Raw genomic sequence first — 22011 nt, 5'->3', positions numbered from 1 at the left:
TCCTGTAGTGCCACTTACAGGATAGATCTAGTAACTGTGAACAAACCGTTTGTGATATGCTGCTGTTCACTGCAACTACAGTGGTACCTCGGGTTACATACGCTTCAGGTTACATATGCTTCAGGTTACAGACTCCGCTAACCCAAAAATAGTACCTCGGGTTAAGAACTTTGCTTCAGGATGAGAACAGAAATCAGGCTCTGGCGGCGCGGCAGCAGCAGGAGGCCCCATTAGCTAAAGTGGTGCTTCAGGTTAAGAACGGACCTCCGGAACGAATTAAGTACTTAACCCGAGGTACCACGGTATTTCATTGTGTGAAACATTAGTAAGCTAACTTGCTAGTTGTGACAGCTCATTGGATTTCATCTCAAATTAGTGTATGTAAACAATCTTATTTCTTAAGGTGTTCAGGCAATTGCTGGGTTGAATTCTCCATGGCAAATGATTCTCACTGTAGATCCTTGTTTCTCCACTCCTGCCTTCCAACTTGATTTGAACAGCTCTGAATGAGCTGTTCCTTTGCTCTAAAGAACAAAGCCCTTCTTAAAGGTAGGTGCAGGCAAACAAGGTCTGTGGGTTTAGATTTGCTTTATTAATACTGCTGTTGGGTTAGACTTGTATGCACTCAATTACTGTGTAAGAAAACATGTGTATGGTCACGTTACCATCTTTCATGTGGGGGGCATACAGAGAAGTCTTCTTGAACCTGTAGTAGCCTCTGGTTCTGACAGCCACTACAAGCAGCAGCAGTTGTAAATCCATCTCCCAGCTTTTGCCTCATCCCATGCTCCTAGAAAGGAAGGCAAACATCCCCATCCACTCTACCTTGTAGCAACACCTCACTTTTTATTGCCAGAAAAATAAACAAGGAAATTGCTGCTGTTTCATTATATTCATTTGATGATTTGTGTCTGAGATCAAAATAAACTGTTGAACAGGTTATATACTGGCTCTTGAGATGGTTTAGAGGTGCAAAGGAATAGGCCAGTAGGGAACAGCATGATGGAGTGCAGCCACTCACCTGACCTCCAGTCAGCTGTGTGGCTGCTGCTTACTGGGGTGAGGAATCAGCAAGACTGGTGTGCAGCAACCAGTAGAGCCAGTTTGGTGCTCCAGTTAGGGTGTGTGTACCATGCCAATCTCCCCACCAACCTCCCCCTCCTGGTAAGCAGCAGCACCACAACTCACTGTCAGGTGAGCAGTGGCCCTTCACCATGCCATCCACTACTGGACTCAGGGTACAACATTTCATATTTAGGATGTTTAATCTAGGCCAGGGGTAGGCAACATAAGGCCTGTGGGCCGGATGCAGTCCTATCACCTTCCCAATCTGGCCTGCGGATGGTCTGGGAATCAGAGTGATTTTTACATGAGTAGAATGTATGTTTTTATTTAAAATGCATCTCTGGGTTATTTGTGGGGCACAGGAATTCACTCATTATTATTTTTTTCAAAATATAGTCTGGCCCACCACATGGTCTGAGGGACAGTGGACCGGCCCACAGCTTAAAAAGGTTGCTGACCCTGATCTAGGTGGCTATGAGTGGCAGGGAGACCTACTGGGTCAATTAAGATGAGGTTCACACAGGCAGCAAGGCAGCCTCAGTTAGCCCTTATTTAAACAAGGAGATGAAAGTAAGAGAATAATGGAAAAGGAGATTGCTCAGTCTATAGCTGACAGACTCAGCGTGGGTGGTTATGCCAGAGACAGTCTGCTTCTGAATACCAGTTGCTATGAATCACAGGTGAGGAGAATGGTGCCAGCTCTGCTTGTGGGCTTCCAATAGGCATCTGGTTGGTCACTGTGAAATCAAGATGTTGTGTCTTTGGCCTGTGCCAGAAGGGCTTGTCTTATGTTCTTAATGGAGTTTTCAGATAGTTTATTTGAAATGCCAGGGCATATATGCATGAGTCAGTCATCTTGAAGAAATGGATGTTAGCTACAATGGCCAGGGTGGCTGTACTCAGATACCCCTGAAAATGTGGGCTTTCACATACATATCAAACCACAGGCCTGGTAAGTGAATGTGTATATTGCCTTATGCCTTAACACTTAAAAGCATATTCCATTGCAATCTTCAGTGCAATTCCAGGGTGCTTAGGTCAGCAGCACTGGTTTTCTGATTTACTATAAATTCGGCAGTTAAGCAGCATTTAAACCGAAACCTGCAAGCTCAGCACACACTTGTTTAGCTTTAACAGGGTCATCACCTTTTCAACTAGTTACAAAAGAAGAGATGAGCTTATGCAAGACTGTGACATACTCATTTTTGTCCTGACTTTCCCTTTGTGGTTTTCATCAACTATCTCCAGGCTACTTAATGCTCTCAGCAAAGAAACCAATAATCCCAATGTTGCTAAGAAGCTACTCATTCCGTTGGCCTCAAATAGGATTGTGAAAATCAGCTCAATGATTTCTTACGTATCCCCTGTGAACAGAAGACACTCTGGTTTATTTTTTTAAGTGTAAAAAAGTTACAAATGACTACAATTGTAGTCATTTGTAACTTTTTACACTTAAAAGATGCCCTTGCCAGAAACAGCTTCCGGACGAAAACAGGAGCACTTCCCGACGGGAATTTAATCTGAAAGCGAGCCATGACGGAGACATCTCAAACACTGGCAACATATTTGTCAGCGCATAGCTCAGCTGGTTAAGACCTTATCGAGCATGGCGCTGATAATGCCAAGGTTGCAGGTTCGATCCCCGTATGGAACAGCTGCATATTCCTGAAATTGCAGGGGGTTGAGCTAGATGATCCTAAGGGTCCCTTCCAATTCCACAATCCCATGATTTGCTGCTGGAAGGGTAAGTCCGCGTTAAATAGGAAAGAGAAAGCGGGCGGGGCATGTTGAGGCCCAAGCTGCCATGGAGAAGCCTGGCGATCCCCTACCCCACTCCAAACATAGGGGCAGAGTGCTGCCCTCACATATTTTTCTAAGAAGCCGGGAGCGGGGGGGGGCTGATTCAGCTACAATTCCGGTCGGGGGGTGGGGCTTGCGGGGTCCATTCCGCCCCTCCTCCCCACATGCTGAGCACCGCAGAGGCGGGCAACGCTTCACCTTTTGGCTCTCCCTCGCGGCGCCAGGCCCGAGTGCCTGGAGCGAGCGAAGGCAGCCCGCCGCCTCGCCGCCCTTCTCCTCCTCCTCCCCTGGCGCGCCCTCCTCTTCCTTTCCTTTCCCTTCCCTCCCAAGGGGGCGGTCCGGACGCTGCTCGCTCCTCCCACCCCGGCTTGGCCCGCTCTGCAGCCGCCGCCGCCGCTCGCTCGCTGCCTCCTGAATTTCTTCCGGCGGGCTTTGGCGCGCCTATAGGACTGGAGCCGGCGCGGACGTGCGGGAGGCAGCCGTGGAGCGGGGCGCGCAGCGGGCGCCGTGAGTAACCCTGGGCAGCAACCAGAAGCACCTCTCTCTCCCCATCACTGGCCGCTAGGGAGGTAGGCGCTCCTTCGACGGCGCTGCACCCAGCCAGCAGCCCCGAAGTGGGGGGTGACCCTCCTCGCTCTCCATCCCCCGGACCGGGTGCAGGGAGGGAGGCCGGCTTGGCGCCCCGCAGCTGCTGCTGCGTCTCTGCAGATGACCGAGAGCTACGCCTCCCTTTCTCCCCGGTGCCCGTCTCTCGAGCGCGCTAGAGGCATCCTCTCCCCCAGGGTGCATCTGCCTACAACAGTAGCCTCTCCCCCAAAATACAATACATAGGAGCCAAGGTCCCTTCGGCCTCCCAATAAAATATTTGAGTGCCCCCCCCCGTTGATGGGCATTTCCACTCCAACGGTACGCGTGCGCCGTGACTTGTGATCGATGATGCGGGGCGGGGCTTACCTGGGCCCCCCAATATTTTATTCAAGTTGGCACCCTTGATGCAATGTGGCATCGCAATGCCCATTTAGCTAACCCACTTTCCCTGTCCTCCTGTATACCGTGTGCATCTATTCAGTGGGCTCAGCGACTAACCCAAAATCTCCCTTTCGGTTATGTGTGCGTTCCCAGTAGATAAATCTAAAAGTATTGGTTTAGTTTTTTTAAAAAAAGAATAAATAAGAGAAAGAGTCGTCCGTTTGGGTACTGATCGCTTTCTCCCTTCTTCCAGCTGCCTGATTTTGCGTTAAATGGTCCTCATAGACCGGGATAAGGTGTGTGCGCTTTTACAATTAATAATTTCCCACGGCCACGTTGTTAGATAGGAAGGGAACAGACGCGGCCATTCTCCCCAGGAACCTTGTTTGCTGCAGTAGCATTAGGAAAGGAAAGAGCAAAGTCGTCGAGGAGGCTGTCCGGGCTCGGCTAAGAGAAATGTGTCACTGCGGAGAACAGGTTTTCGTGTGAAGTTGCTGCGCTGGCAGGGACTGCTGTGAACCGCGAACATCTGGAGGTGACTTCAGCGCGGAATGATGAAATCTCCCGCTAAGTTACACACCAAAGATGGCTGCTTTGCTGCTGTGCAGGCTGCCTCGGCAGTGGGAATTATACGGGAGCTGTAATTTTTGTTGCTAGGTTACGTGGGGACTTCTCCCACCCTCCTATAAATTGCATCTTGTAATATTGATGTTGTAGACCCTCTTCCTGACTTCTGTCTTCCTTTGCTTCGTAGGCTCCTCCTAGCGCACTGTGGGGAAGTGTATATTGCAGACAAAGCGGCTGGTGCAGATAAATGCCAGTGCAAGCTGATTTTAAGTGAAAGTAACATTGGAGGGCCGGGCTGTTTGCCTCCCTAGCTTGATAGATGTGTTGCACCACTCCTCCTTCCCAGCCATCAGCTGGGCTGCTGGTTTTCTCAGACTGGAGCTGCAGGCAGGGCACAGTTTTGTCAAGTGAAGCAAATGAAGTCTGACACCCGTAGCCTCGAAGTTCTGAATGGCACCTTCTTTAGAAATGCCATGAGTTGATTTTCATTAGAAGCAGGGGAGGGGGAAACTAAAATTGCTCAGAGGAGGCAGGAACCTTGGTGGATTTGCTACCTGTCCCATTGCATGATGCTTGTTGTTCTTGAGCTATTCTGTGTAACCTTCCCAGTGTACCTGAACCCTCCTGCCGTGACAAGATGACCAGAAAAGTAGTTGGCAGAAAGGGTATGAGGGGTTTGTGTTGAATTTCATCACTTTAATATTAGACTTGCTTGTTCCGCGTGGCTGTAGTGCATTGCACTGATACCTTCAGGGTGGTTATTAATTCTTAGTGATTTGCTCTTTGGTTGGCATACTTGGAATAGCTTTTTACAGCAAATTGTTCAGGGGTGGGGACCCCAGGGGGCAAAGTGCAGTCCTCCATGACTCTCTGACCACATACAGCCCCTGACAGATTAATCCTAAGGCAATATGGCCCTCAGCAGTAAAACGTTCTTTTGCTTTTGTCCATGTGACCGTAGTTGAACTGTGGATGGGGCTAGGGAAGCATTCTTATCAGTTATATGAGGTGGGGGACTTTACAGCTAAGTCTTGGCTGTGATTAATGTATCCTTGCACCCAAAAGAAATGAATGAGCAAGACTTCTTGGCTGCAAGCCACAAGAGAACTCACAGAAAAGAGATAAGCTTTATTCTTCTTCTAAGAATCCTCCAAGAAAGCTCTTAAATAACTGAGCTCATTTTGAATGAGCTAAGCAGAGTGTGCCCATTGCTTCTTGGAATCCTGCTCCTGCAGTGAAATTGTTAGATTGCTTTATGCAAACTACTAAATCCCCACCACTATATTTGTAATTTTTTTTGTTCGTATTAATCTGTCTCAAAAGACAATGGCCTGTGCCTCCAGGGGCTAAGTCAAATGGCTAGAGAATCACAGCATTTGCTGTGGCTTCAGAGGCTGGTAACTGGTAACTGCTGCTTTCCTTGTTGTTTTCGTTGCATTATGTAGGTAATCCTTACAATCTTATAAGACATGGATGGGGGTGGGGGCTGTGGTCCTTCAGATGTTATTTGACTGCCACTTCCATCATCCCTGACCATTGGGCATGCTGGCTGAGACTGTTGGAAGTTGGAGTCCAATAACTTCTTGGTGGCCACAGGTTCTCCACCCCTTCTATAAAGTACATGAAACATTTTGAAAAATGCAATTAACTACATCAGTGCTATTGTTTGTTATCACCAGGTACTGGGTTTTTGTGGATTATTTGGTCTTCTCGAGTCAGTGTCAGCTCCCGTGTCCTTCAGAAGCTGAATGGACATTTCATAAGCAAAATTCATTCCAGGCAAGCAATAAACATATATACCCAAAACACACTAATCTGATTATAACACTCCGGTCTGAAAAATGTAGTTTAAACTAGAAGGATGTACGTAAATGTTTTCAGCTCTAATCATGCAGTATACTGCTGTGGAAAATCATGCATTTCCATGTACCAGCTGTGTCTTGCAACCATATTATACAATAGAAAGTTTTTATTTTTAAAAGAGAACTAATTTCTGATTGCTACTGGAGTTTCATTGCAGGTACATTGTTGACCTTTAAACAAGGTCTAAAGTCTCCTTTTTTGCTGTTATATGTACTCTTTCATACTAAAAGCATTTGGCTGAACTTTGTTCAAGACTTGCATTTCATTTTGAAACTAGATTAGATTTTACACTTGTGTTACTGATCTCCTACATTTTGTGTTGGTAAGACCCTGTAACCTTTCAAACATTCAGGCTATTCGCCAGCTCAAGTTTAACCAACTAGTTTAACCCTGGCTTCAACAAAATGCGTACACTGTACTGTTTCCCAAAGACTTTGCGGTTCTGGAACAGCCATTGAAATCCTATATGCCCTACCTTTTCCAAATGCAATACACAGGTATAGTTAATTCTGAGATTCTCTTTCAATCTTGGAGATTGCAGCTGGAATCCAGAGAACTGCAAAGCTGCTTCCGCATGTACACCAAGTCTGCTTATGAATAATCAGAAGTGTTCCCAAATATAACTGGGCTGTCTCACCACAATTAGAAGTATGTGAAGTAATACATATTACTATCTAAAGAGAGCTAGTTATTTACGTCCAGAATCTAAACTTGCCTGATTGCATACTCTAGAGCAGCATTCAGTGGAGCATGAGCGGTTTATGCTATCAGCAAAAAAATGCAATCCTTTGCAAATGAGGAAGATTCCCAGGCATTCAAATCGTCTCTTTGGATCCCTACTGTAATGGTTCTAGGGATTGCTTGTGCGTAAGTTGCCTTTACTCCTGGCTAGGTTGCATGGTTGAACCCTTTCTGACCAGACAGCCTCTATTCCGTGGCTGCCTCAGTCGCTGGCAGAATCCGTCAGTGGGCGTTTCTTAAACCGCTTCCAACATAAAAGCTGCTTGACGCCCAGTCTCCTCCCCCATTGCCTGCGCGAAAGCTTTTTGCGCAAGTTGGGTGCGGGCAAAGGAGCACTAGTCCCCTCTCCGCTGGTCTCCTGGGAAGAGTCCTGGAGCCACCTCTCCGCTTCCTTTATCTCCTCCCCTTCTCCACTGGTGTTACGCTGATTTCCTTCCCCAGCGTATGGGCTATCCCTCCTCCTACTGGGACCCTCTCCACCATTATCCGGGAGCCCTCTCACCTCCTCCTGCTCCGATGGCAGTTCCCTGACACCTACCTTGGGCAGTACATTGACGAGCTTCAGTGATTCAAAGATGGGAAATGGTAGCTCACACTGTCTGTCAATTATGGCATAAGCAGTTGTGGTTTTAAAACAATAAGAAAGATAAGTTGGAGCCAAGTTCAGCAATGCAATTAAACTGTCTAGGGTAAGTGGATTTTTTTTCAAGAGCCAGTGTGGTGTAGTGGTTAAGAGCGGTAGTCTCGTAATCTGGGGAACCGGGTTCGCGTCTCCGCTCCTCCACATGCAGCTGCTGGGTGACCTTGGGCCAGTCACACTTCTTTGAAGTCTCTCAGCCTCACTCACCTCACAGAGTGTTTGTTGTGGGGGAGGAAGGGAAAGGAGAATGTTAGCGGCTTTGAGACTCCTTAAAGGGAGTGAAAGGCGGAATATCAAATCCAAACTCTTCTTCTTCTTCTTTTTCTTGGAGTTTTTTGTGTTTTTTTAACTGAGTAAACATTGGCCAGTGGAGATCCTGTCCTATGATAAGGTTTCAGATTAGAAACTTCAGCAAGCCTTTCCGGTTCTAAGGAAATGTCCCCTAGAACCAGGAGACGATTAAGAGATGTGTTTGTGGTTTGGCTTGTCTATGAGAATCCAAGCTTGACTGATAATGCTGATGTGGGAGTAGGCAGGACAAGCTTTTGTGTCTTTCATGAATAAAACCCTAAATAATTTTGCATTGAGACTAGCAAATTTGTAACCCTTTGTAACCTTGGTTTTTTAGTATTGGGTTGACTGGTAGGCATTGGACTATCTCTAGTACCCACTGGCATTTTTGATGCAGCCCCCCCCCCCCAGATGATGGAATGACAGCTCAGCATATTGTTGTTGCAGGTGATAGAAGAATAAATGGCACCTGCTTTCATTTTTCCTATCGATGTGCATATGTATACACACATGCACAGAAATTGTGTAATATGCTGCTTCAGAGGTTACCTGCATCTTTAAGGCATGGGTGAGAAATAATGAAAAGTCTGTGAAATCTGTGTGTCAGATTAGTTTCTGACCCTATGGACAACATGCCCATAGTTATTTTGCTGCCTTCTGCTAACTGCATCTTTAAGATGACTAGGGGAAAGTAAAATCCAATACAGTCCTTAATGTATCTCTCTCATATAACTTTGTAAGTAGATACACACACTGTTTCATCCTCAAGTGAGCTGCAATAAACTTTTCTGCTGTTATGAATAGAAAATTAAATATGATGGGAAGCTTACAAAACAGACAAGGGCATTCAACAAAAGCTTTGTGGGACATCTTGACCTACTTTTAGCATGATCTCATCCATGTTGCAAGCAGGGTTTTCTATTGAAAACTCTGGTCAAATATCCTGTTATTGGAGATGTAGCACATGTGCTATTTCAGCATTTGACTGCATCACTGGACTGAGTTTTCTCTATCTCTGATTTTCAACAAGAGTTCAGAGATCTGTGGCAGAGAACCAGAAATCTAAAGGGATCCAGATAAACACAGGAAGCCAAGAACTGTGAAACTGAAAACTGCTTCTGTCTCCATTTCTTATTTAGTGTTCTTGAAAAAATGTCAGCCGATATACCATTCAACATCAATATCAAAGAGCCTCGCTGGGATCAAAGTACGTTTATTGGACGAGCGAGCCATTTCTTCACCGTCACTGATCCTAGGAATATTTTGTTGTCCAATGAGCAGCTAGAAAAAGCAAGAAAAATTGTGCATGATTACAGGTAAATGTTTATTTTTAAAAAGCACCCTAATTTAATCCCAAGGGCTCAAGGTAGTTGAGAATACTCAAGGCATAATGTAAAAAGAGTAAAATAAAATAGCCACTTGCAGTAGAAAATAGTACCCAGGCCCCACTCTCTTCAAAAAAAGCAACTCTTGTAGTGTCTGGTCAAGAAGAGTCTCCACCTTGAATCTCAGGAAGTCTTAAATGGGAAGAAAATCCCACAATTGTGGAGCCAGCAAATACCCAGGCCTCCTTAAGACCCCCCCCCTTGCAAACATGGTGTACAGATGTTATCATCAAAAGGGTGTTCTATGCTGATGTTAGAGGGGGAAAATATGTACACAGTGTAAGAAACAGCCTCTGTGATATGTGGGTGTGTATTTATGCATTATGACCAGCCCTTCCAGACATCCCTTTTATTGTGCATTCATTCTTTTTGTGCTCATGCTATCGAGGCTGTCATATGCGATCCCACTTTCAATCCTGTTTGTGCCTGAAAACATGTTGGGGTGGTGACAGTTCTTTGTTTTCAATCAGGTCATATCCTGTCACTGCCTGCTGAAATCCCATAACTTCCTATACAAAAAAATGATCTGGTTTATTTCTGCCTTGCCTCTGTTGTGCTATAAACCCCTCCAGAGGGCAATACGCTATTACTGTGTCAAGAATATGAGGCAGAACGCCATAAAACACCAGTCCAGAGGCATCCACCATCATGAATTGTAACTGCTGATCAGAGCTGGTTCCAGGTGTTAATTGGTTTTTACAGTGTGGTCAGATCATAGAATCAAAGAACGATAGAGTTGGAAGGGACCCTGAGGATCATCTAGTGAGTCCCAGCCTTTCTCAACCTGTGGGTTCCCAGATGTTGTTGAACTACAACTCCCATCACCCCTAGCGAGCAAGGCCAGAGCTCAGGGATGATGGTAGTTGTAGTCCAACAACATCTGGGGACCCACAGGTTGAGAACCACTGAAAGTCCAACCCCCTGCAATGCAGGAATATGCAGCTGTCCCATACGGGGATCAAACCTTCAACCTTGGCATTATTAGCACCACACTCTAACCAGCTGAGCTATCCAGGCAGTGTGCCAAGAGATACAATAAGTGGGGTGCTCCTAAACATGGTTGCTTGAGAGGAAAAGGCCTTCTGCAATGAACATTTAGGAATGAGGAATTAAACTTTGTTGTCAGTAGTGAGGAAGAAGGGAAGATGGGGTGGAATGTAAGGGACTGATAAAATATTTTGGAGTAGAATGCCAGAAGTCAATTTTGCAAACAAGCAGTGACTATTTTCTCCTTAGGGCCTTGCCCTTTGATGCACAATTGCATGAACAAAATTCAGTGTGAGCCAGCTGCTTACATTGACCTACCTGCAATACTCCTGTGACTATGCTGACATGAGAAAGAGCAGTTTTGATGATGGAAAGGGACACAGAGGTTCTTATGCTAAGCTGCTGCACAGTTGTGTGTGCAGAGAAGATATGTGCCAATCTTTCGTGTGAATAATTACTTAAGTTTTGGACCTTAACGTCATATTTATAATTAAATATTTACATATATTTCCATGTGCCCCAAGACAAGGAATTGTATGCCCTGGATTAACAGAAGATGAACTATGGAGGGCGAAGTATATCTACGATTCAGCCTTCCACCCAGATACTGGGGAAAAGATGGTTTTAATTGGCCGCATGTCTGCTCAGGTGCCCATGAACATGACCATTACTGGCTGCATGATGACCTTTTATAGGTAAGTAATGCATGATAGTACATGAGTGAAATAAATATGCAATTGGGAAATCCAATTTGAAGGCCATAGTACTACTGACACTGGTTGTAACAACTTTGTGTATTCTAAAGGGTTTTAGTGCTGCTGAAGCCCAAGTGAATGATGTTGTATACTTTGAATGTTTCAAAAAACAGTTAAAATGAACGTTTTGGGTTTCTTCTTCTCCCTTATATTTTTCACATATTGGTTTGGTTATTTATTTACCTTCAAAAGAAAACAAAGTAGAGAAAATTCAACCTGAGAACTCTTGAACTTCAGTATGCAAGATACTGATGGAAATATGAAGTATCAAATTTCCCTTTAACCATGATTATCGCTACCTTCCCACTTGAATTATAGTAATTGGCTTTTTTGTCAAGTCTTACAGGATAAAAACCACCGTTTTAATCTATGTGACTCTCTAAATCTGAGCTGGAAATGTTTGTCAAGTAACATAGCTCTGTACCTGGGAAAAGCACTTCAGGTTTTACATTATTGTAACTGAACAGCTACATCTAATAGAATCTTAACTTATTTCAGTACTCAAACTGGAACAGATTCCTCAAGAAGACCTGCGCATTTCTACATTTCATGTGGGAAAGCTATCATTTTGTGAAGTAACTGTTCAAAAGACTGATTTGGCTGATCCTATACAGAATAATCTTTGGGGGGAGTGTGATGAAGAATAATCAACCCAACAGCATTTGATTGTCTTAATCTCATCACTTTAAATATAATTGATGGTACTTTTTGTTTTTTAAGAACTACTCCAGCAGTGGTCTTCTGGCAGTGGATTAACCAGTCGTTCAATGCCATCGTAAATTACACCAACAGGAGTGGAGATGCTCCAATTACTGTCAGGTAAGGTATTTAAGCCACACCAGGCAGAAAATTCAAAAACCTTGAATTACAATATCTGCTCTAGTTTAGACCTAAATTCAATGCTATGATGTGAATGGCCTGAGAAAATGCTTTAATATTTTGCCCATGTAATCTCTCTGAGTTAAAGTTATGCTCTAATTAGTGTAATGTGATATGCAGGCAGTGTTATCTTTGATTAAAGCCAAAATAGCTCACAAGACTGATGACGTGACCAGTCACTAAAGCAGGGGTGGCTAACTTGTTTTGCCCCCTCCCCCGAAAAGAAGCCACACTCACCCTTGACCACGTGCCAGCAGTGTGTGCACCAGTCCACATTCTCACATGCACACACACAGTCCAACACTCTCCCCTACTCGGCTTATCTAGAGGGGGTGTGGTCATCTCCCTTTCTGCACTCCTAAAACGATCAGTCTGATGACTGGGGAGGAGACCTCTTGCATCTCCCTCACAGTGATGGGCTCTGCCCATCCCAGCACTGGGTCTATGTTAGTGCTTTCCCCCACTTTTAATACCAGCCATCAAATTGATGGGGCCTTGCCCAACCAGGAAGAAATAGTTAGCCCCCCAAACCATGGGGGCTAGTCGTCCCTGCCCTAAATCATCTTCCCTAAAGTTTGGGGTGAGGGTGGTAATTGGTTGTGGAGCCGGCAGTAAGGTTTAGTTTTTGAGCCGCAGCCAGGCCCTGCATCTTTGAAACAGCCCGGTATTCTGCCCTGCTCTGAGGAATTCATGCCCAAGGCAAGAGAGGTCCCCTGCTTCTTCTGAATGGCTTCCAGCAGCTATAATAATAATGGATCCCAGATTGCCTAGTTTGGATTATTATTAAATTTGCAATGTGGTTTTTCATAGACTGGCTTGACGTGACGACATGTAAGCACAAGGTAAACTATAATTGGGAAATCGAAGTGATGCTAATTTAATAACATTAATATGTAACATGCATATAGCGAGCATTCCAAGCACTTCACGTACACCGCCTCAGTAATCTATGTGAGATATTACTAGATGCATGACTGCCTAGTTACTTCTGTCTGGTACTAAAAACAAGTTATTTGCATGTAGATAATCACCCAAGGTCATATCTGCATAATTTGAATGACTAAATTAGGCTACTAATGCATTCTAGACATCTACTATGGATTGCAGCTGGTATGGGATTCAGAGCATTTCAAACAGGCATGTGTGCTTCACTTCTATAGTCCATGAAGTTTTCTGGTTCTGGTGGGGTCTTTTAAATGTCTTGAGAATTATTCATCTAGTCCAGCACATCTGGGAAACAATGAGGTAGAAGACCAAAAGATGTTGCCCAGATGTGACAAGAGCAGAGCAAAGATGATGTTCTTGACTGTAGGAGCAGAACTGCCAGTGGGAGACAGGTGGTCACAGTACAGCCACTCAGTGTCGCTTGACATCCTAAGCTTGCACACTCAGGGGTTGTGTGTGTGTGTGTGTGTGTGTGTGTGAGAGAGAGAGAGAGACCATAATTACATGCTAGGAAGTCTTTGCATCAGAGCTGAGGAACCTAAGCCCTCTACATGTTGTTAGACTGCGGTTTCCTTTGTCTCTGATCCTTGGCCATGCTGGCTGGAGCTGGTAGGAGTCCAACGATATCCAGGGGCCCTGAGGTTCCCCACCCCTGCTCTTTATTCTTCCAGCTGCTTTTGGTATAACCAGTTTCTGACTGGTATCAAAGTGTAAAGGCACACAGCAAAGCAACTTTTTTGAAGCTAAGCACCTCTGGGTCTGGTCACTGCCTGGATGGGAGAGCACAAGAGCCTTGTGTATGTGGTGCTGAGCTGGATATAAATGTAAGAAATGAAGTGAATTACTTCCCAAGATATTCTGAGGTGATCTATCTGCCTCTGGTGAAGATGGCTCAAGGTTACTCAGTCTCCTTGGCAGCTTATGATGGCATTAGACCCAATTGGGGTGGGGGACCCTGTTTGGGGGCCGAGATGATGAACGTTGTTAGACTTTTGTTAAGGGTCCAGCCCCAAAATTAGTACCTTGAGGACCCTTTGTATCTTTTCTCCTTCATGAAAAGGACAGTTTGTCCATTCACCTAGATCCTCCTGCTCTCTGATAAATGGACTGGCATAGTTCACCATATAGTAGAGTTGGCAGAGGAAATAGCTGCAAATAATAATAATAATAATTTATTATTTATACCCCGCCCATCTGGCTGGGCCTCCCCAGCCACTCTGGGTTCATTCTGCATAGGAAGAGTATATCTGAAGCCCCAACCCACTAGATATTTTATCATGCTTCCAAACATAGTGAACTGTCAAACGTATGAGGCAGCTTTATATTCTTAGCCCATTAGCCTGTCTAACCTACTATCATATGGCATGACTGACAGTGGGTCTCCGAGTGAGATCTTTTAAACGGAATGTACCGAGGACTGAGATGAGGATGTGTTGCATACAAAAATCACATGCTCTACCACTCGGCTAGAAGATCTCAGCCCTCTATCTAAGCACGATGCTTCCACTGAGTCCATCATCAGAGTACAGGTGTACATCACCCAACTGTCAGTTTGGTACCCGAGAACATAGAAGTCCTGCTGGATGGGGTCAGAGGCCAGCATCCTGCCCTCACAGTGGCTAACCAGATGCCTATGGGAAGCCAGAAGCTGGAACCTGAGGGCAATAGCACTCCTCACATGTGATACCCAGTGACTGGCATTCTGAGGCGTACCACCTCCCAACTGTGGCTATAGAACATATAGATCACTTAGGAGTCAGCTACTTAGCATCATAAGTGGGAAAGGGGAAAGTTTGTAACCCCACTAGATGCCCTGACATTATATTCCGGTGCAGTTTTGTATTTCATCCAGGAGAACATGTTACAGTACCATTCCAGTTGGGCTTACATAATTGGAACATGTGCGATGTAACATATACGGCTATTGTGCACACACAAACGTTCTTATTTTTGTTTTAGCCAGCTGGGAACAGCCTATGTTTCTGCCACCACAGGTGCTGTTGCAACTGCTCTAGGACTTAATGCACTAACAAAGGTATTTAATCATTTCCTCCTTTTTGCTTTGAGAGAAAGAGTTTTGATTGTTGTGGAAACTTTTAGTTAATGATTTCCATACGCACAAGGAGTAACAAGGGTTTTTGTGGCACCTTAAAAGCCAATGCATTTATTGTGACATGACCTTGCACATTCAGGAGCCCACTTAATCTTTTCATCTGTGGGTTTATCAGTCTCTTGTGATTGAATCCTGTTTGCTTCAGTTCAGTACTGATTCATTTTTATAGCTTTGAATATGTCAGCACAAAGAAATTAGATGTCAGGGAGAAGTGTTCTAGCCTAGCATTTTCCCTAGAATTTTCTGGAACTTCCAGCTTTCTTTGTACAACAATATTTTTATATGGAAGAGTATTCAGTTATGTGAGCTCAGGCTTGGATTTACCACCTCACTGAAAATATAGTCTCAGTTTCTAGGGCAAGGTCTCTTGCAACTGATATTCAGATCATGTGCTGTTTCTGATTCTTGCATAAAATCCACTTTAGATTTCTTTATAAATAGTTTATACTGCTTGTATAATAAAAATCTAAGCAGTTTACATAGAAACAATGAAACAACATTAACTAATACAAATATAATAATACATTTTCCTAAAAGCTAGATAAAAGCAAAATGGGATTGTATATCACAAATAAAAACTGAGCGATGTGCAGAACAAAAATAAAACTTTGGTATACATTTTAAAGAGGTGTTTAAAGGTCATTTTTATCTCCAACCCCAAATCATTTCACATGTGCATATCTTCACTGTCCATGTCGTGCATCTGATGAAGTAGAATCTTGCCTGGGAAAACTTCTGCTGCAATAAATCTTCAAGAAACTATGAAACACCCTGCTGTGTTTGCTGACATACTCTAAGATGGCTACACTTCAAAAATGTTCACAGAATGACTACAACTATTTTTCAAAGAGAAAGATAGATTTTTTTTAAAAAAAATGATCATATAGCTTCCCTAAATGGCATTTCATCAAAAACTTAACCTGATTTCTGGGAGTGCTAATAACTCATTATTTCTGTTCTAAAATGTTTTTATGTCACTGTAATACAGTTGAGAAACCACTCTCATTTTTTAAAAGGTACAATCTATACCAGTGTTCTCAAAAGATTCTAGCTTCAGGCACATATATTCTCAGATGTGTTGGCATAGATTCTTAAGATCAGTTTTCACAAAACAATACTTAAGATGATATTTTAGAGTGGCTGAGGATTGCTGGGGTTTGTCCATCTTCAGGTAACTCTTACTTCTTTTTTCACAGCATGTCTCACCTCTTATAGGACGTTTTGTTCCTTTTGCTGCTGTAGCTGCTGCTAACTGCATTAATATCCCATTAATGAGGCAAAGGTAAGATAAAAATCTAGCATGTGCCACAGACCACCTCTTGACTTAGTAGGGATGCTGCAACATTTGTTCCAAGCCAGACTTTGAAAAGAAATTCAGAGGCTCATTAAAGCCCATTTCAACGCCTGCACAAGCTTTAAATGGTCCTGAATTCTTCTCCAGTTTTGACTTGAAATTGGATGTGACTCCTGCAGAGTAAGCCACTTTCAGGAAGCCACACCCACTCACCCACCCCACACCTGATGTCATGACAGCAGGTGTGGAGCAGGTAAGGGCAAGACTTCAAAGGAGCAATCGAGAGCTTAAAACTCCCAAGTTGTTCCAGGAAGGTAAATTCCTACCCACCCAACAGCTGATGGGTGGATCAGAGTGTGCCTTCAACACTCACACTTTGGCAGGCAGGGGTGGGGGAGATAGAGATCTGGCCCGCTAGCCAGCAAAGATTCCCCACCCTGTGCTAAACCAACCCATGGCTTAGCTTTGGGTGCAGCAGGAGGAGGACTGGGAGAGGAGCACAGTGGCCACAATCCAACCTCTAGCATTTGCACAAAGCCATAGCATTGCTTGAGCATCATGTGCAAACCAACTCTTATGAATGTAATGAAAAACAAAGCAGGGCTGTTGTTGAAGTTTACAAATGATTAACAAATGTTCTGGAACGCAACTTTAGGAACATAAACAATTTGAGCATATAGTACCCTTAAGGAGTAACCTTTCACAATTGTTCAGCTTTTTTCTTTTCTTTTTTTAAAACCCAACAGGGAACTAAAGTATGGTATTCCCATTACAGACGAAAATGGAAACCGATTGGGTGAATCATCCAAAGCTGCCCAACAGGCCATTGTGCAGGTGGTTATCTCACGGATCCTTATGGCTGCTCCTGGCATGGGTTAGTTCACCTTCAGCTAAGCATAAGTAGTGATTGAAATCATGCTCTTCTAAGAACTTTGGCTTCAGTACATTGGATTTGAACAGCTAATGGCTCACACACAAAAGATACTGTAGAAAAACATGGTGGAGTTTTATTTATTTTTACAATGTATCTGCAATGCATTGTTGATATTGTAGCAATTGCTCTAGCTGACCATCAAATATTTTTTTAAATCTTTTTTTTAATTAATTTTATAAGAATCTCTTGTGAAACTTCATGTGCACATTCTCCATCATCTCTTTATAATCCTTTTTCATCTCCATACATTGCTAATTTATTTATGCATATTAATAGAGTACCCCAGGAAAGCTATACACTACCAGTAAACTCAGTGAAGCATACCTGTTATTAGAAACTGCTCTGTATACATAGTTTGCTAAGGTTTAAGCATTTCATTCTTTGTTTTTGTAGCCATTCCCCCGTTCATAATGAATTCTTTGGAAAAGAAGGCATTTTTAAAGGTAAGCCTAAGCTCCTGAAGATATATTAATTTCCTTCTTACAGCCAGTACAATTAAGAGATCAGTTTTAATTAAATAGCCATTCACAGAGCAATAAAAAGAAAAAGAGAAAATCAGCGGTTATTCCCTGTCCTGCTCTAGGGAACATTTTTGTTTGTGAATAAAACAAGGGGTTGCGGGGGGGATGTGAAAGCTCTTCATTCCATTGTGCAAATTAGATCCACACCGTTGCTTTCATAAATTGTAACAAGGAGATATATGTTGATTAAAGCGTTTATGCTAAAAGTCAGGGTTATTTTCAGATGCACGACGTCTCCTGCAAGGACCTAATTTGAAACTGATGTACATGTTTCAAATACATGAAGTATGCTGTCACATGGAAGCTGCTTTAAGTTAAAATTGATCCGTATGGCAATGGCTGTCATGCATCAGTCGAGTACTGCATGGCGGCTCCCTACATAGTCAGATGACTTTTTCCATCCTGCTGCAAATTTGCTTATTTGGGGCAGAGTGAGAGGTTTGTGGTGGCCTGGAGTCACCTGCCTGAAATATAGTGTGCCTCTGAATACCACTTGCTGGGAATCGAAGCGGGCAGATGCTTCTGCACTCATGTCCTGCTTGCAGGCTTTCCCCAGGCATCTGGTTGGCCACTGTGAGAACAGGATGCTGGACTAGATGGGCCACTGGCCTGATCCACCAGGGCTCTTCTTGGATTTTTGTGCATATAAGTGGCTAGAAGTGGCAACAGGGAGTAATTGTTGAAGTGGCCTCCATGCTTCTTATGCTCTTGCTGATGGACTAAACATCAAGAATATTACCAGCACCACACATTGTTGCCGACCTATGCAATTCCACAAGAAGCAGCTCTTTTCATGTAACATTCTGTATGTTGGGGAATTCAGTGTCATTGTAAGATATTAATCTCACCTAGGGCAAGCACAGGGCTTCTGCTGACAGGGTTCAAGAGTGAATCCCTCCCATAATTTTTTTCTTGCAACATTGAAGTGAGAATAATTTTCTAGGGACATAGTTCATTAAATATCAGTTATGCTATATAGGCCATCATTATCCCCACTGACAGATAGCTACTTGCCTGAGGTTACCTAGTGACTTAGAAAGAGTTTGATCCAAATCTCCTAGACTGATATGAAGTGTTAGCTGAAATAGGTTATGTGGAATTCAATGCTTCATGTTCGAAGAGTCAGTCAGTCACTTATATTTATTTGCTAAAATCCACTGGACTTCACAAATGTATTGAGGCACATTCTAGCACACGTAGCCCCCAGCACACTGGGCGCTGTGTTGCACAATTAAATGTTGTTTAATCCTCTGGGCTGCTAAAGCAAACATGGAAACATAATTCTAGTTACAGGTAGGTAGCCGTGTTGGTCTGCCGTAGTCGAAACAAAATTAAAAAATTCCTTCCAGTAGCACCTTAGAGACCAACTAAGTTTGTTATTGGTATGAGATTTTGTGTGCATGCACATGAAAGCTCATACCAATAACAAACTTAGTTGGTCTCTAAAGTGCTACTGGAAGGATTTTTATTATTATTATTTTGATGGAAACATAATGTGTAAGTGTATTTATCCCCATCCATCAGCAAATAAGAAATATTCTCTGTAGAATTCCAGTGGGGGACTTGAATATGTTGGAAGAAGCAGGGATGTTTGCTTAAGCATATTACACATTTTGGAGTTAACATTGTTTGCATTTGACTGTGACAAGTTACGTGATGAGCATTTCTGTTGGTTCAGTGATATTTCTTGCAATGGCTAATGAAAAGAGAATGCCATATGTCAAGCAAAGTCTCCACTGGCGTGTATGTAGTTTAATCAACATGAAGATGTTGTAATTTTTTCAGATCAGCACATCTGAAAGAGCCCTTCAGTGACTGTTCAGTGTTCTTTGACACCATCATGACTCCCTTTATGTTTTCCTGCTCCTCCCCGCCCCCTCTCTGCCTCCTGGACTGTGAGCTCAGGTGAATCATTGCTCTACAGCTAGTTAATTATAAGACTTGCTATTGATCAGCCCTGGATCCATTGAGCAATGAACTGCACTTCTTTTTTAAATAAAACAAGCAGCTTCGGCATGTCAGCTTAAAGTTCATTACTTGCACTACTCTGACACCATCTACAACCTGCTTTATTAATGCATACAGGCTTTAGCATTTTCCCACCATTCCAGATAATAGCTCTTGTTGACTCAGCCTAAGAAAAAAATCTTTACTTTAAAGGTTCAGACAAAGAGAAGAAAAAGAGGGATTGTGTGAAGGTCTTCATTTCTTTGAATCCTGCCACAGAAACATTGCCTTCCTTAATAATAACAATAATAATAAATAATAATAATAATAATAATAATAATAATAATAATAATAATAATAATTTATTTATACCCTGCCCATCTGGCTGGGTTTCCCCAGCCACTCTGGTCGGCTCCCAACAGAATATTAAAAATGCTATAAAACTTCAAACATGAAAAGCTTCTCTAAACAGGGCTGCCTTCAGATGTCTTCTAAAAGTCAGATAGTTGTTTATCTGGGAGGGTGTTCCACAGGGTGGGTGCCACTACCTAAAAGGCCCTCTGCCTGGTTCCCTGCAACCTCACTTCTCACAGTTAGGGAACCGGCAGAAGGCCCTTGGAGCTGAATCTCAGTGTCTGGGCTGAACAATGGGGGTGGAGATGCTCCTTCAGGTATCTGGGGCCGAGGGCATTTAGGGCTTTAAAGGTCAGCACCAACCCTTTGTATTGTGCTTGGAAACATACTGGGAGCCAGTGTAGGTCTTTCAAGACCGGTGTTATATGTTTCTAGCTCCAGGTGGCTGTCCTTCTAGCTGTTCTTCACTACATAATGCCTTCAATATAACTGTAGTGAATCTTGCTGAGTCATGGAAATAGCTGAAGCTTTCCAAATGTGACTCCCCAAATAAAAGCAGACAGTTCACCTGAGAGCAGTGGTGAATTTGGAGCACGAGGAGTTGGCTGCAGCATAGCAGAAAGAAATGGCAGCAGCCCCAAACATGCCAGGCATTTTAATCACTGGAGTTTGAGAAAAATATGTGATTTTAATTTGAGCAGCAGCCTGGCAGCACTTGCTTTTGTCCTCAGCTGGGGAACAGAGGAAGGAACAAGCAGAAAAGCCATTTCATGCTGACTTTATCTCATTAAAGGTAGTAATAGGAGGTGGGGCCATAGTTCAGCGGCAGAGTGTCTGTTTTCATGAAGAATGTCCCAGATTCAATCTCCAGCAAACTGGCCCTGAAAGAGACTACTGTCTGGAGTCCATGAAAGTCACTACCAATCAGCATAGGCAATATGATCCAACTTGCTAAAAGGCAGGTGCCAATGTTCCTGGTTAGACCTGAGTCTTAAGACAGAGTAATTTTGGCCCCATTTACAGCACCCACGCAGATGCTCCAGTTCTCACAGTTGTGGGAAGCTAAGTGCTACAAGCTCACCAAACTTGAGTAAAGGTTTCCGGCTAGTATAAACCAGCCCCATGCATCTGATAAATACATTTAAACATCCATGTGTCTGTTGAGCATCAGTGGTTCCTCTTGTTCCCACATATAGGAATGTTTTTGTGCGCCTGCTCTATCTGAAAATGGTAGTTGACTTGAACGGTGCTATGAACCCCAATTCAAATGCTTAGAAAAGGAGACTGCCTGCTGATTCTGTGTAACAACAAACTTAAAACAAACTTTAGATTGCCCTTGTGTTCAAGAGGCTCCCCTACACAAAACTGTTCATCGTACAAAAAATGAAATATTTCCGAACAACAGCTTTGAGTGTCATCTTGCATTTGGTGTTAGAACATCTCCAGTGCAGAGTTCTATCCTCTGCCCTTTTGTTATGATTCCATTGGGTGGCATCTGCTGGTGTCTGGTTGATCATAAACTGTGGTGCAATAAGAAGTAAATAGGAGTCCTTTGGCTGGCTGGAGTTCTGCCATCTGCTCAGTTTCCAGAGAGATGTAAGTGCTGCATCATTACATGCCGCACCATCCTTGAAGTTTAAAGCTGCCATTTGTTCCTTGACTACCTGATTCACAGGCAGCTACTTTGTGGCTTTGGATTCCTGCAGAGCAGAGAAAGCCCCAGTAACCTTAGTTGTCTACATCTGTGGGTGTGATACATTTAGGCATTGTTAAAGATCCTTGTATATGTCTAATCTGGGAACTGATGAGCAGTTCAATATAGTCACTCCGATCCTAAAGACTTGTTCATCTACATTAGTTCCCTAGGAGTAAGCCCCAGTGAACATAGTGGGTCTTAATTCTGAGTAAATATGCATAGAATATTTTCCCTGCCTCTTTACCTCATATCTAAAGCACAAAAT

General features: G+C 43.5%; 1 protein-coding gene across 6 annotated transcripts in view; it reads left to right on the top strand.

Moving 5' to 3' along the window:
• The first annotated feature begins 3056 nt into the window (after window positions 1-3056).
• Window positions 3057-22011, top strand: part of SFXN1 (sideroflexin 1) — a 28187-nt gene continuing 9232 nt past the window's right edge. For 2 of the 6 annotated variants that reach the window (XR_014508780.1, XM_083430958.1), the window contains exons 1-8: window positions 3204-3372; window positions 9076-9252; window positions 10833-11003; window positions 11784-11882; window positions 14847-14922; window positions 16197-16282; window positions 17041-17168; window positions 17622-17671. Coding sequence is in view for 3 of the 6 variants with exons in the window: in XM_083430958.1 (XP_083287084.1) it covers window positions 9089-9252; window positions 10833-11003; window positions 11784-11882; window positions 14847-14922; window positions 16197-16282; window positions 17041-17168; window positions 17622-17671 (774 nt within the window). In the remaining 3 variants the exon portion in view is untranslated. Of the gene's footprint in view, window positions 3435-4234; window positions 4370-9075; window positions 9253-10832; window positions 11004-11783; window positions 11883-14846; window positions 14923-16196; window positions 16283-17040; window positions 17169-17621; window positions 17672-19534; window positions 19655-22011 lie in introns of those variants that run through there. The other 4 variants (XR_014508779.1, XM_083430957.1, XR_014508781.1 and 1 more) reach the window with 4 other exon arrangements.

The sequence above is a fragment of the Podarcis tiliguerta genome (assembly GCF_965153285.1).
Source record: "Podarcis tiliguerta genome assembly, chromosome: 2".
NCBI classification, from domain to species: domain Eukaryota; kingdom Metazoa; phylum Chordata; class Lepidosauria; order Squamata; family Lacertidae; genus Podarcis; species Podarcis tiliguerta.
This window is presented reverse-complemented; position numbering and strand designations above follow the sequence as displayed.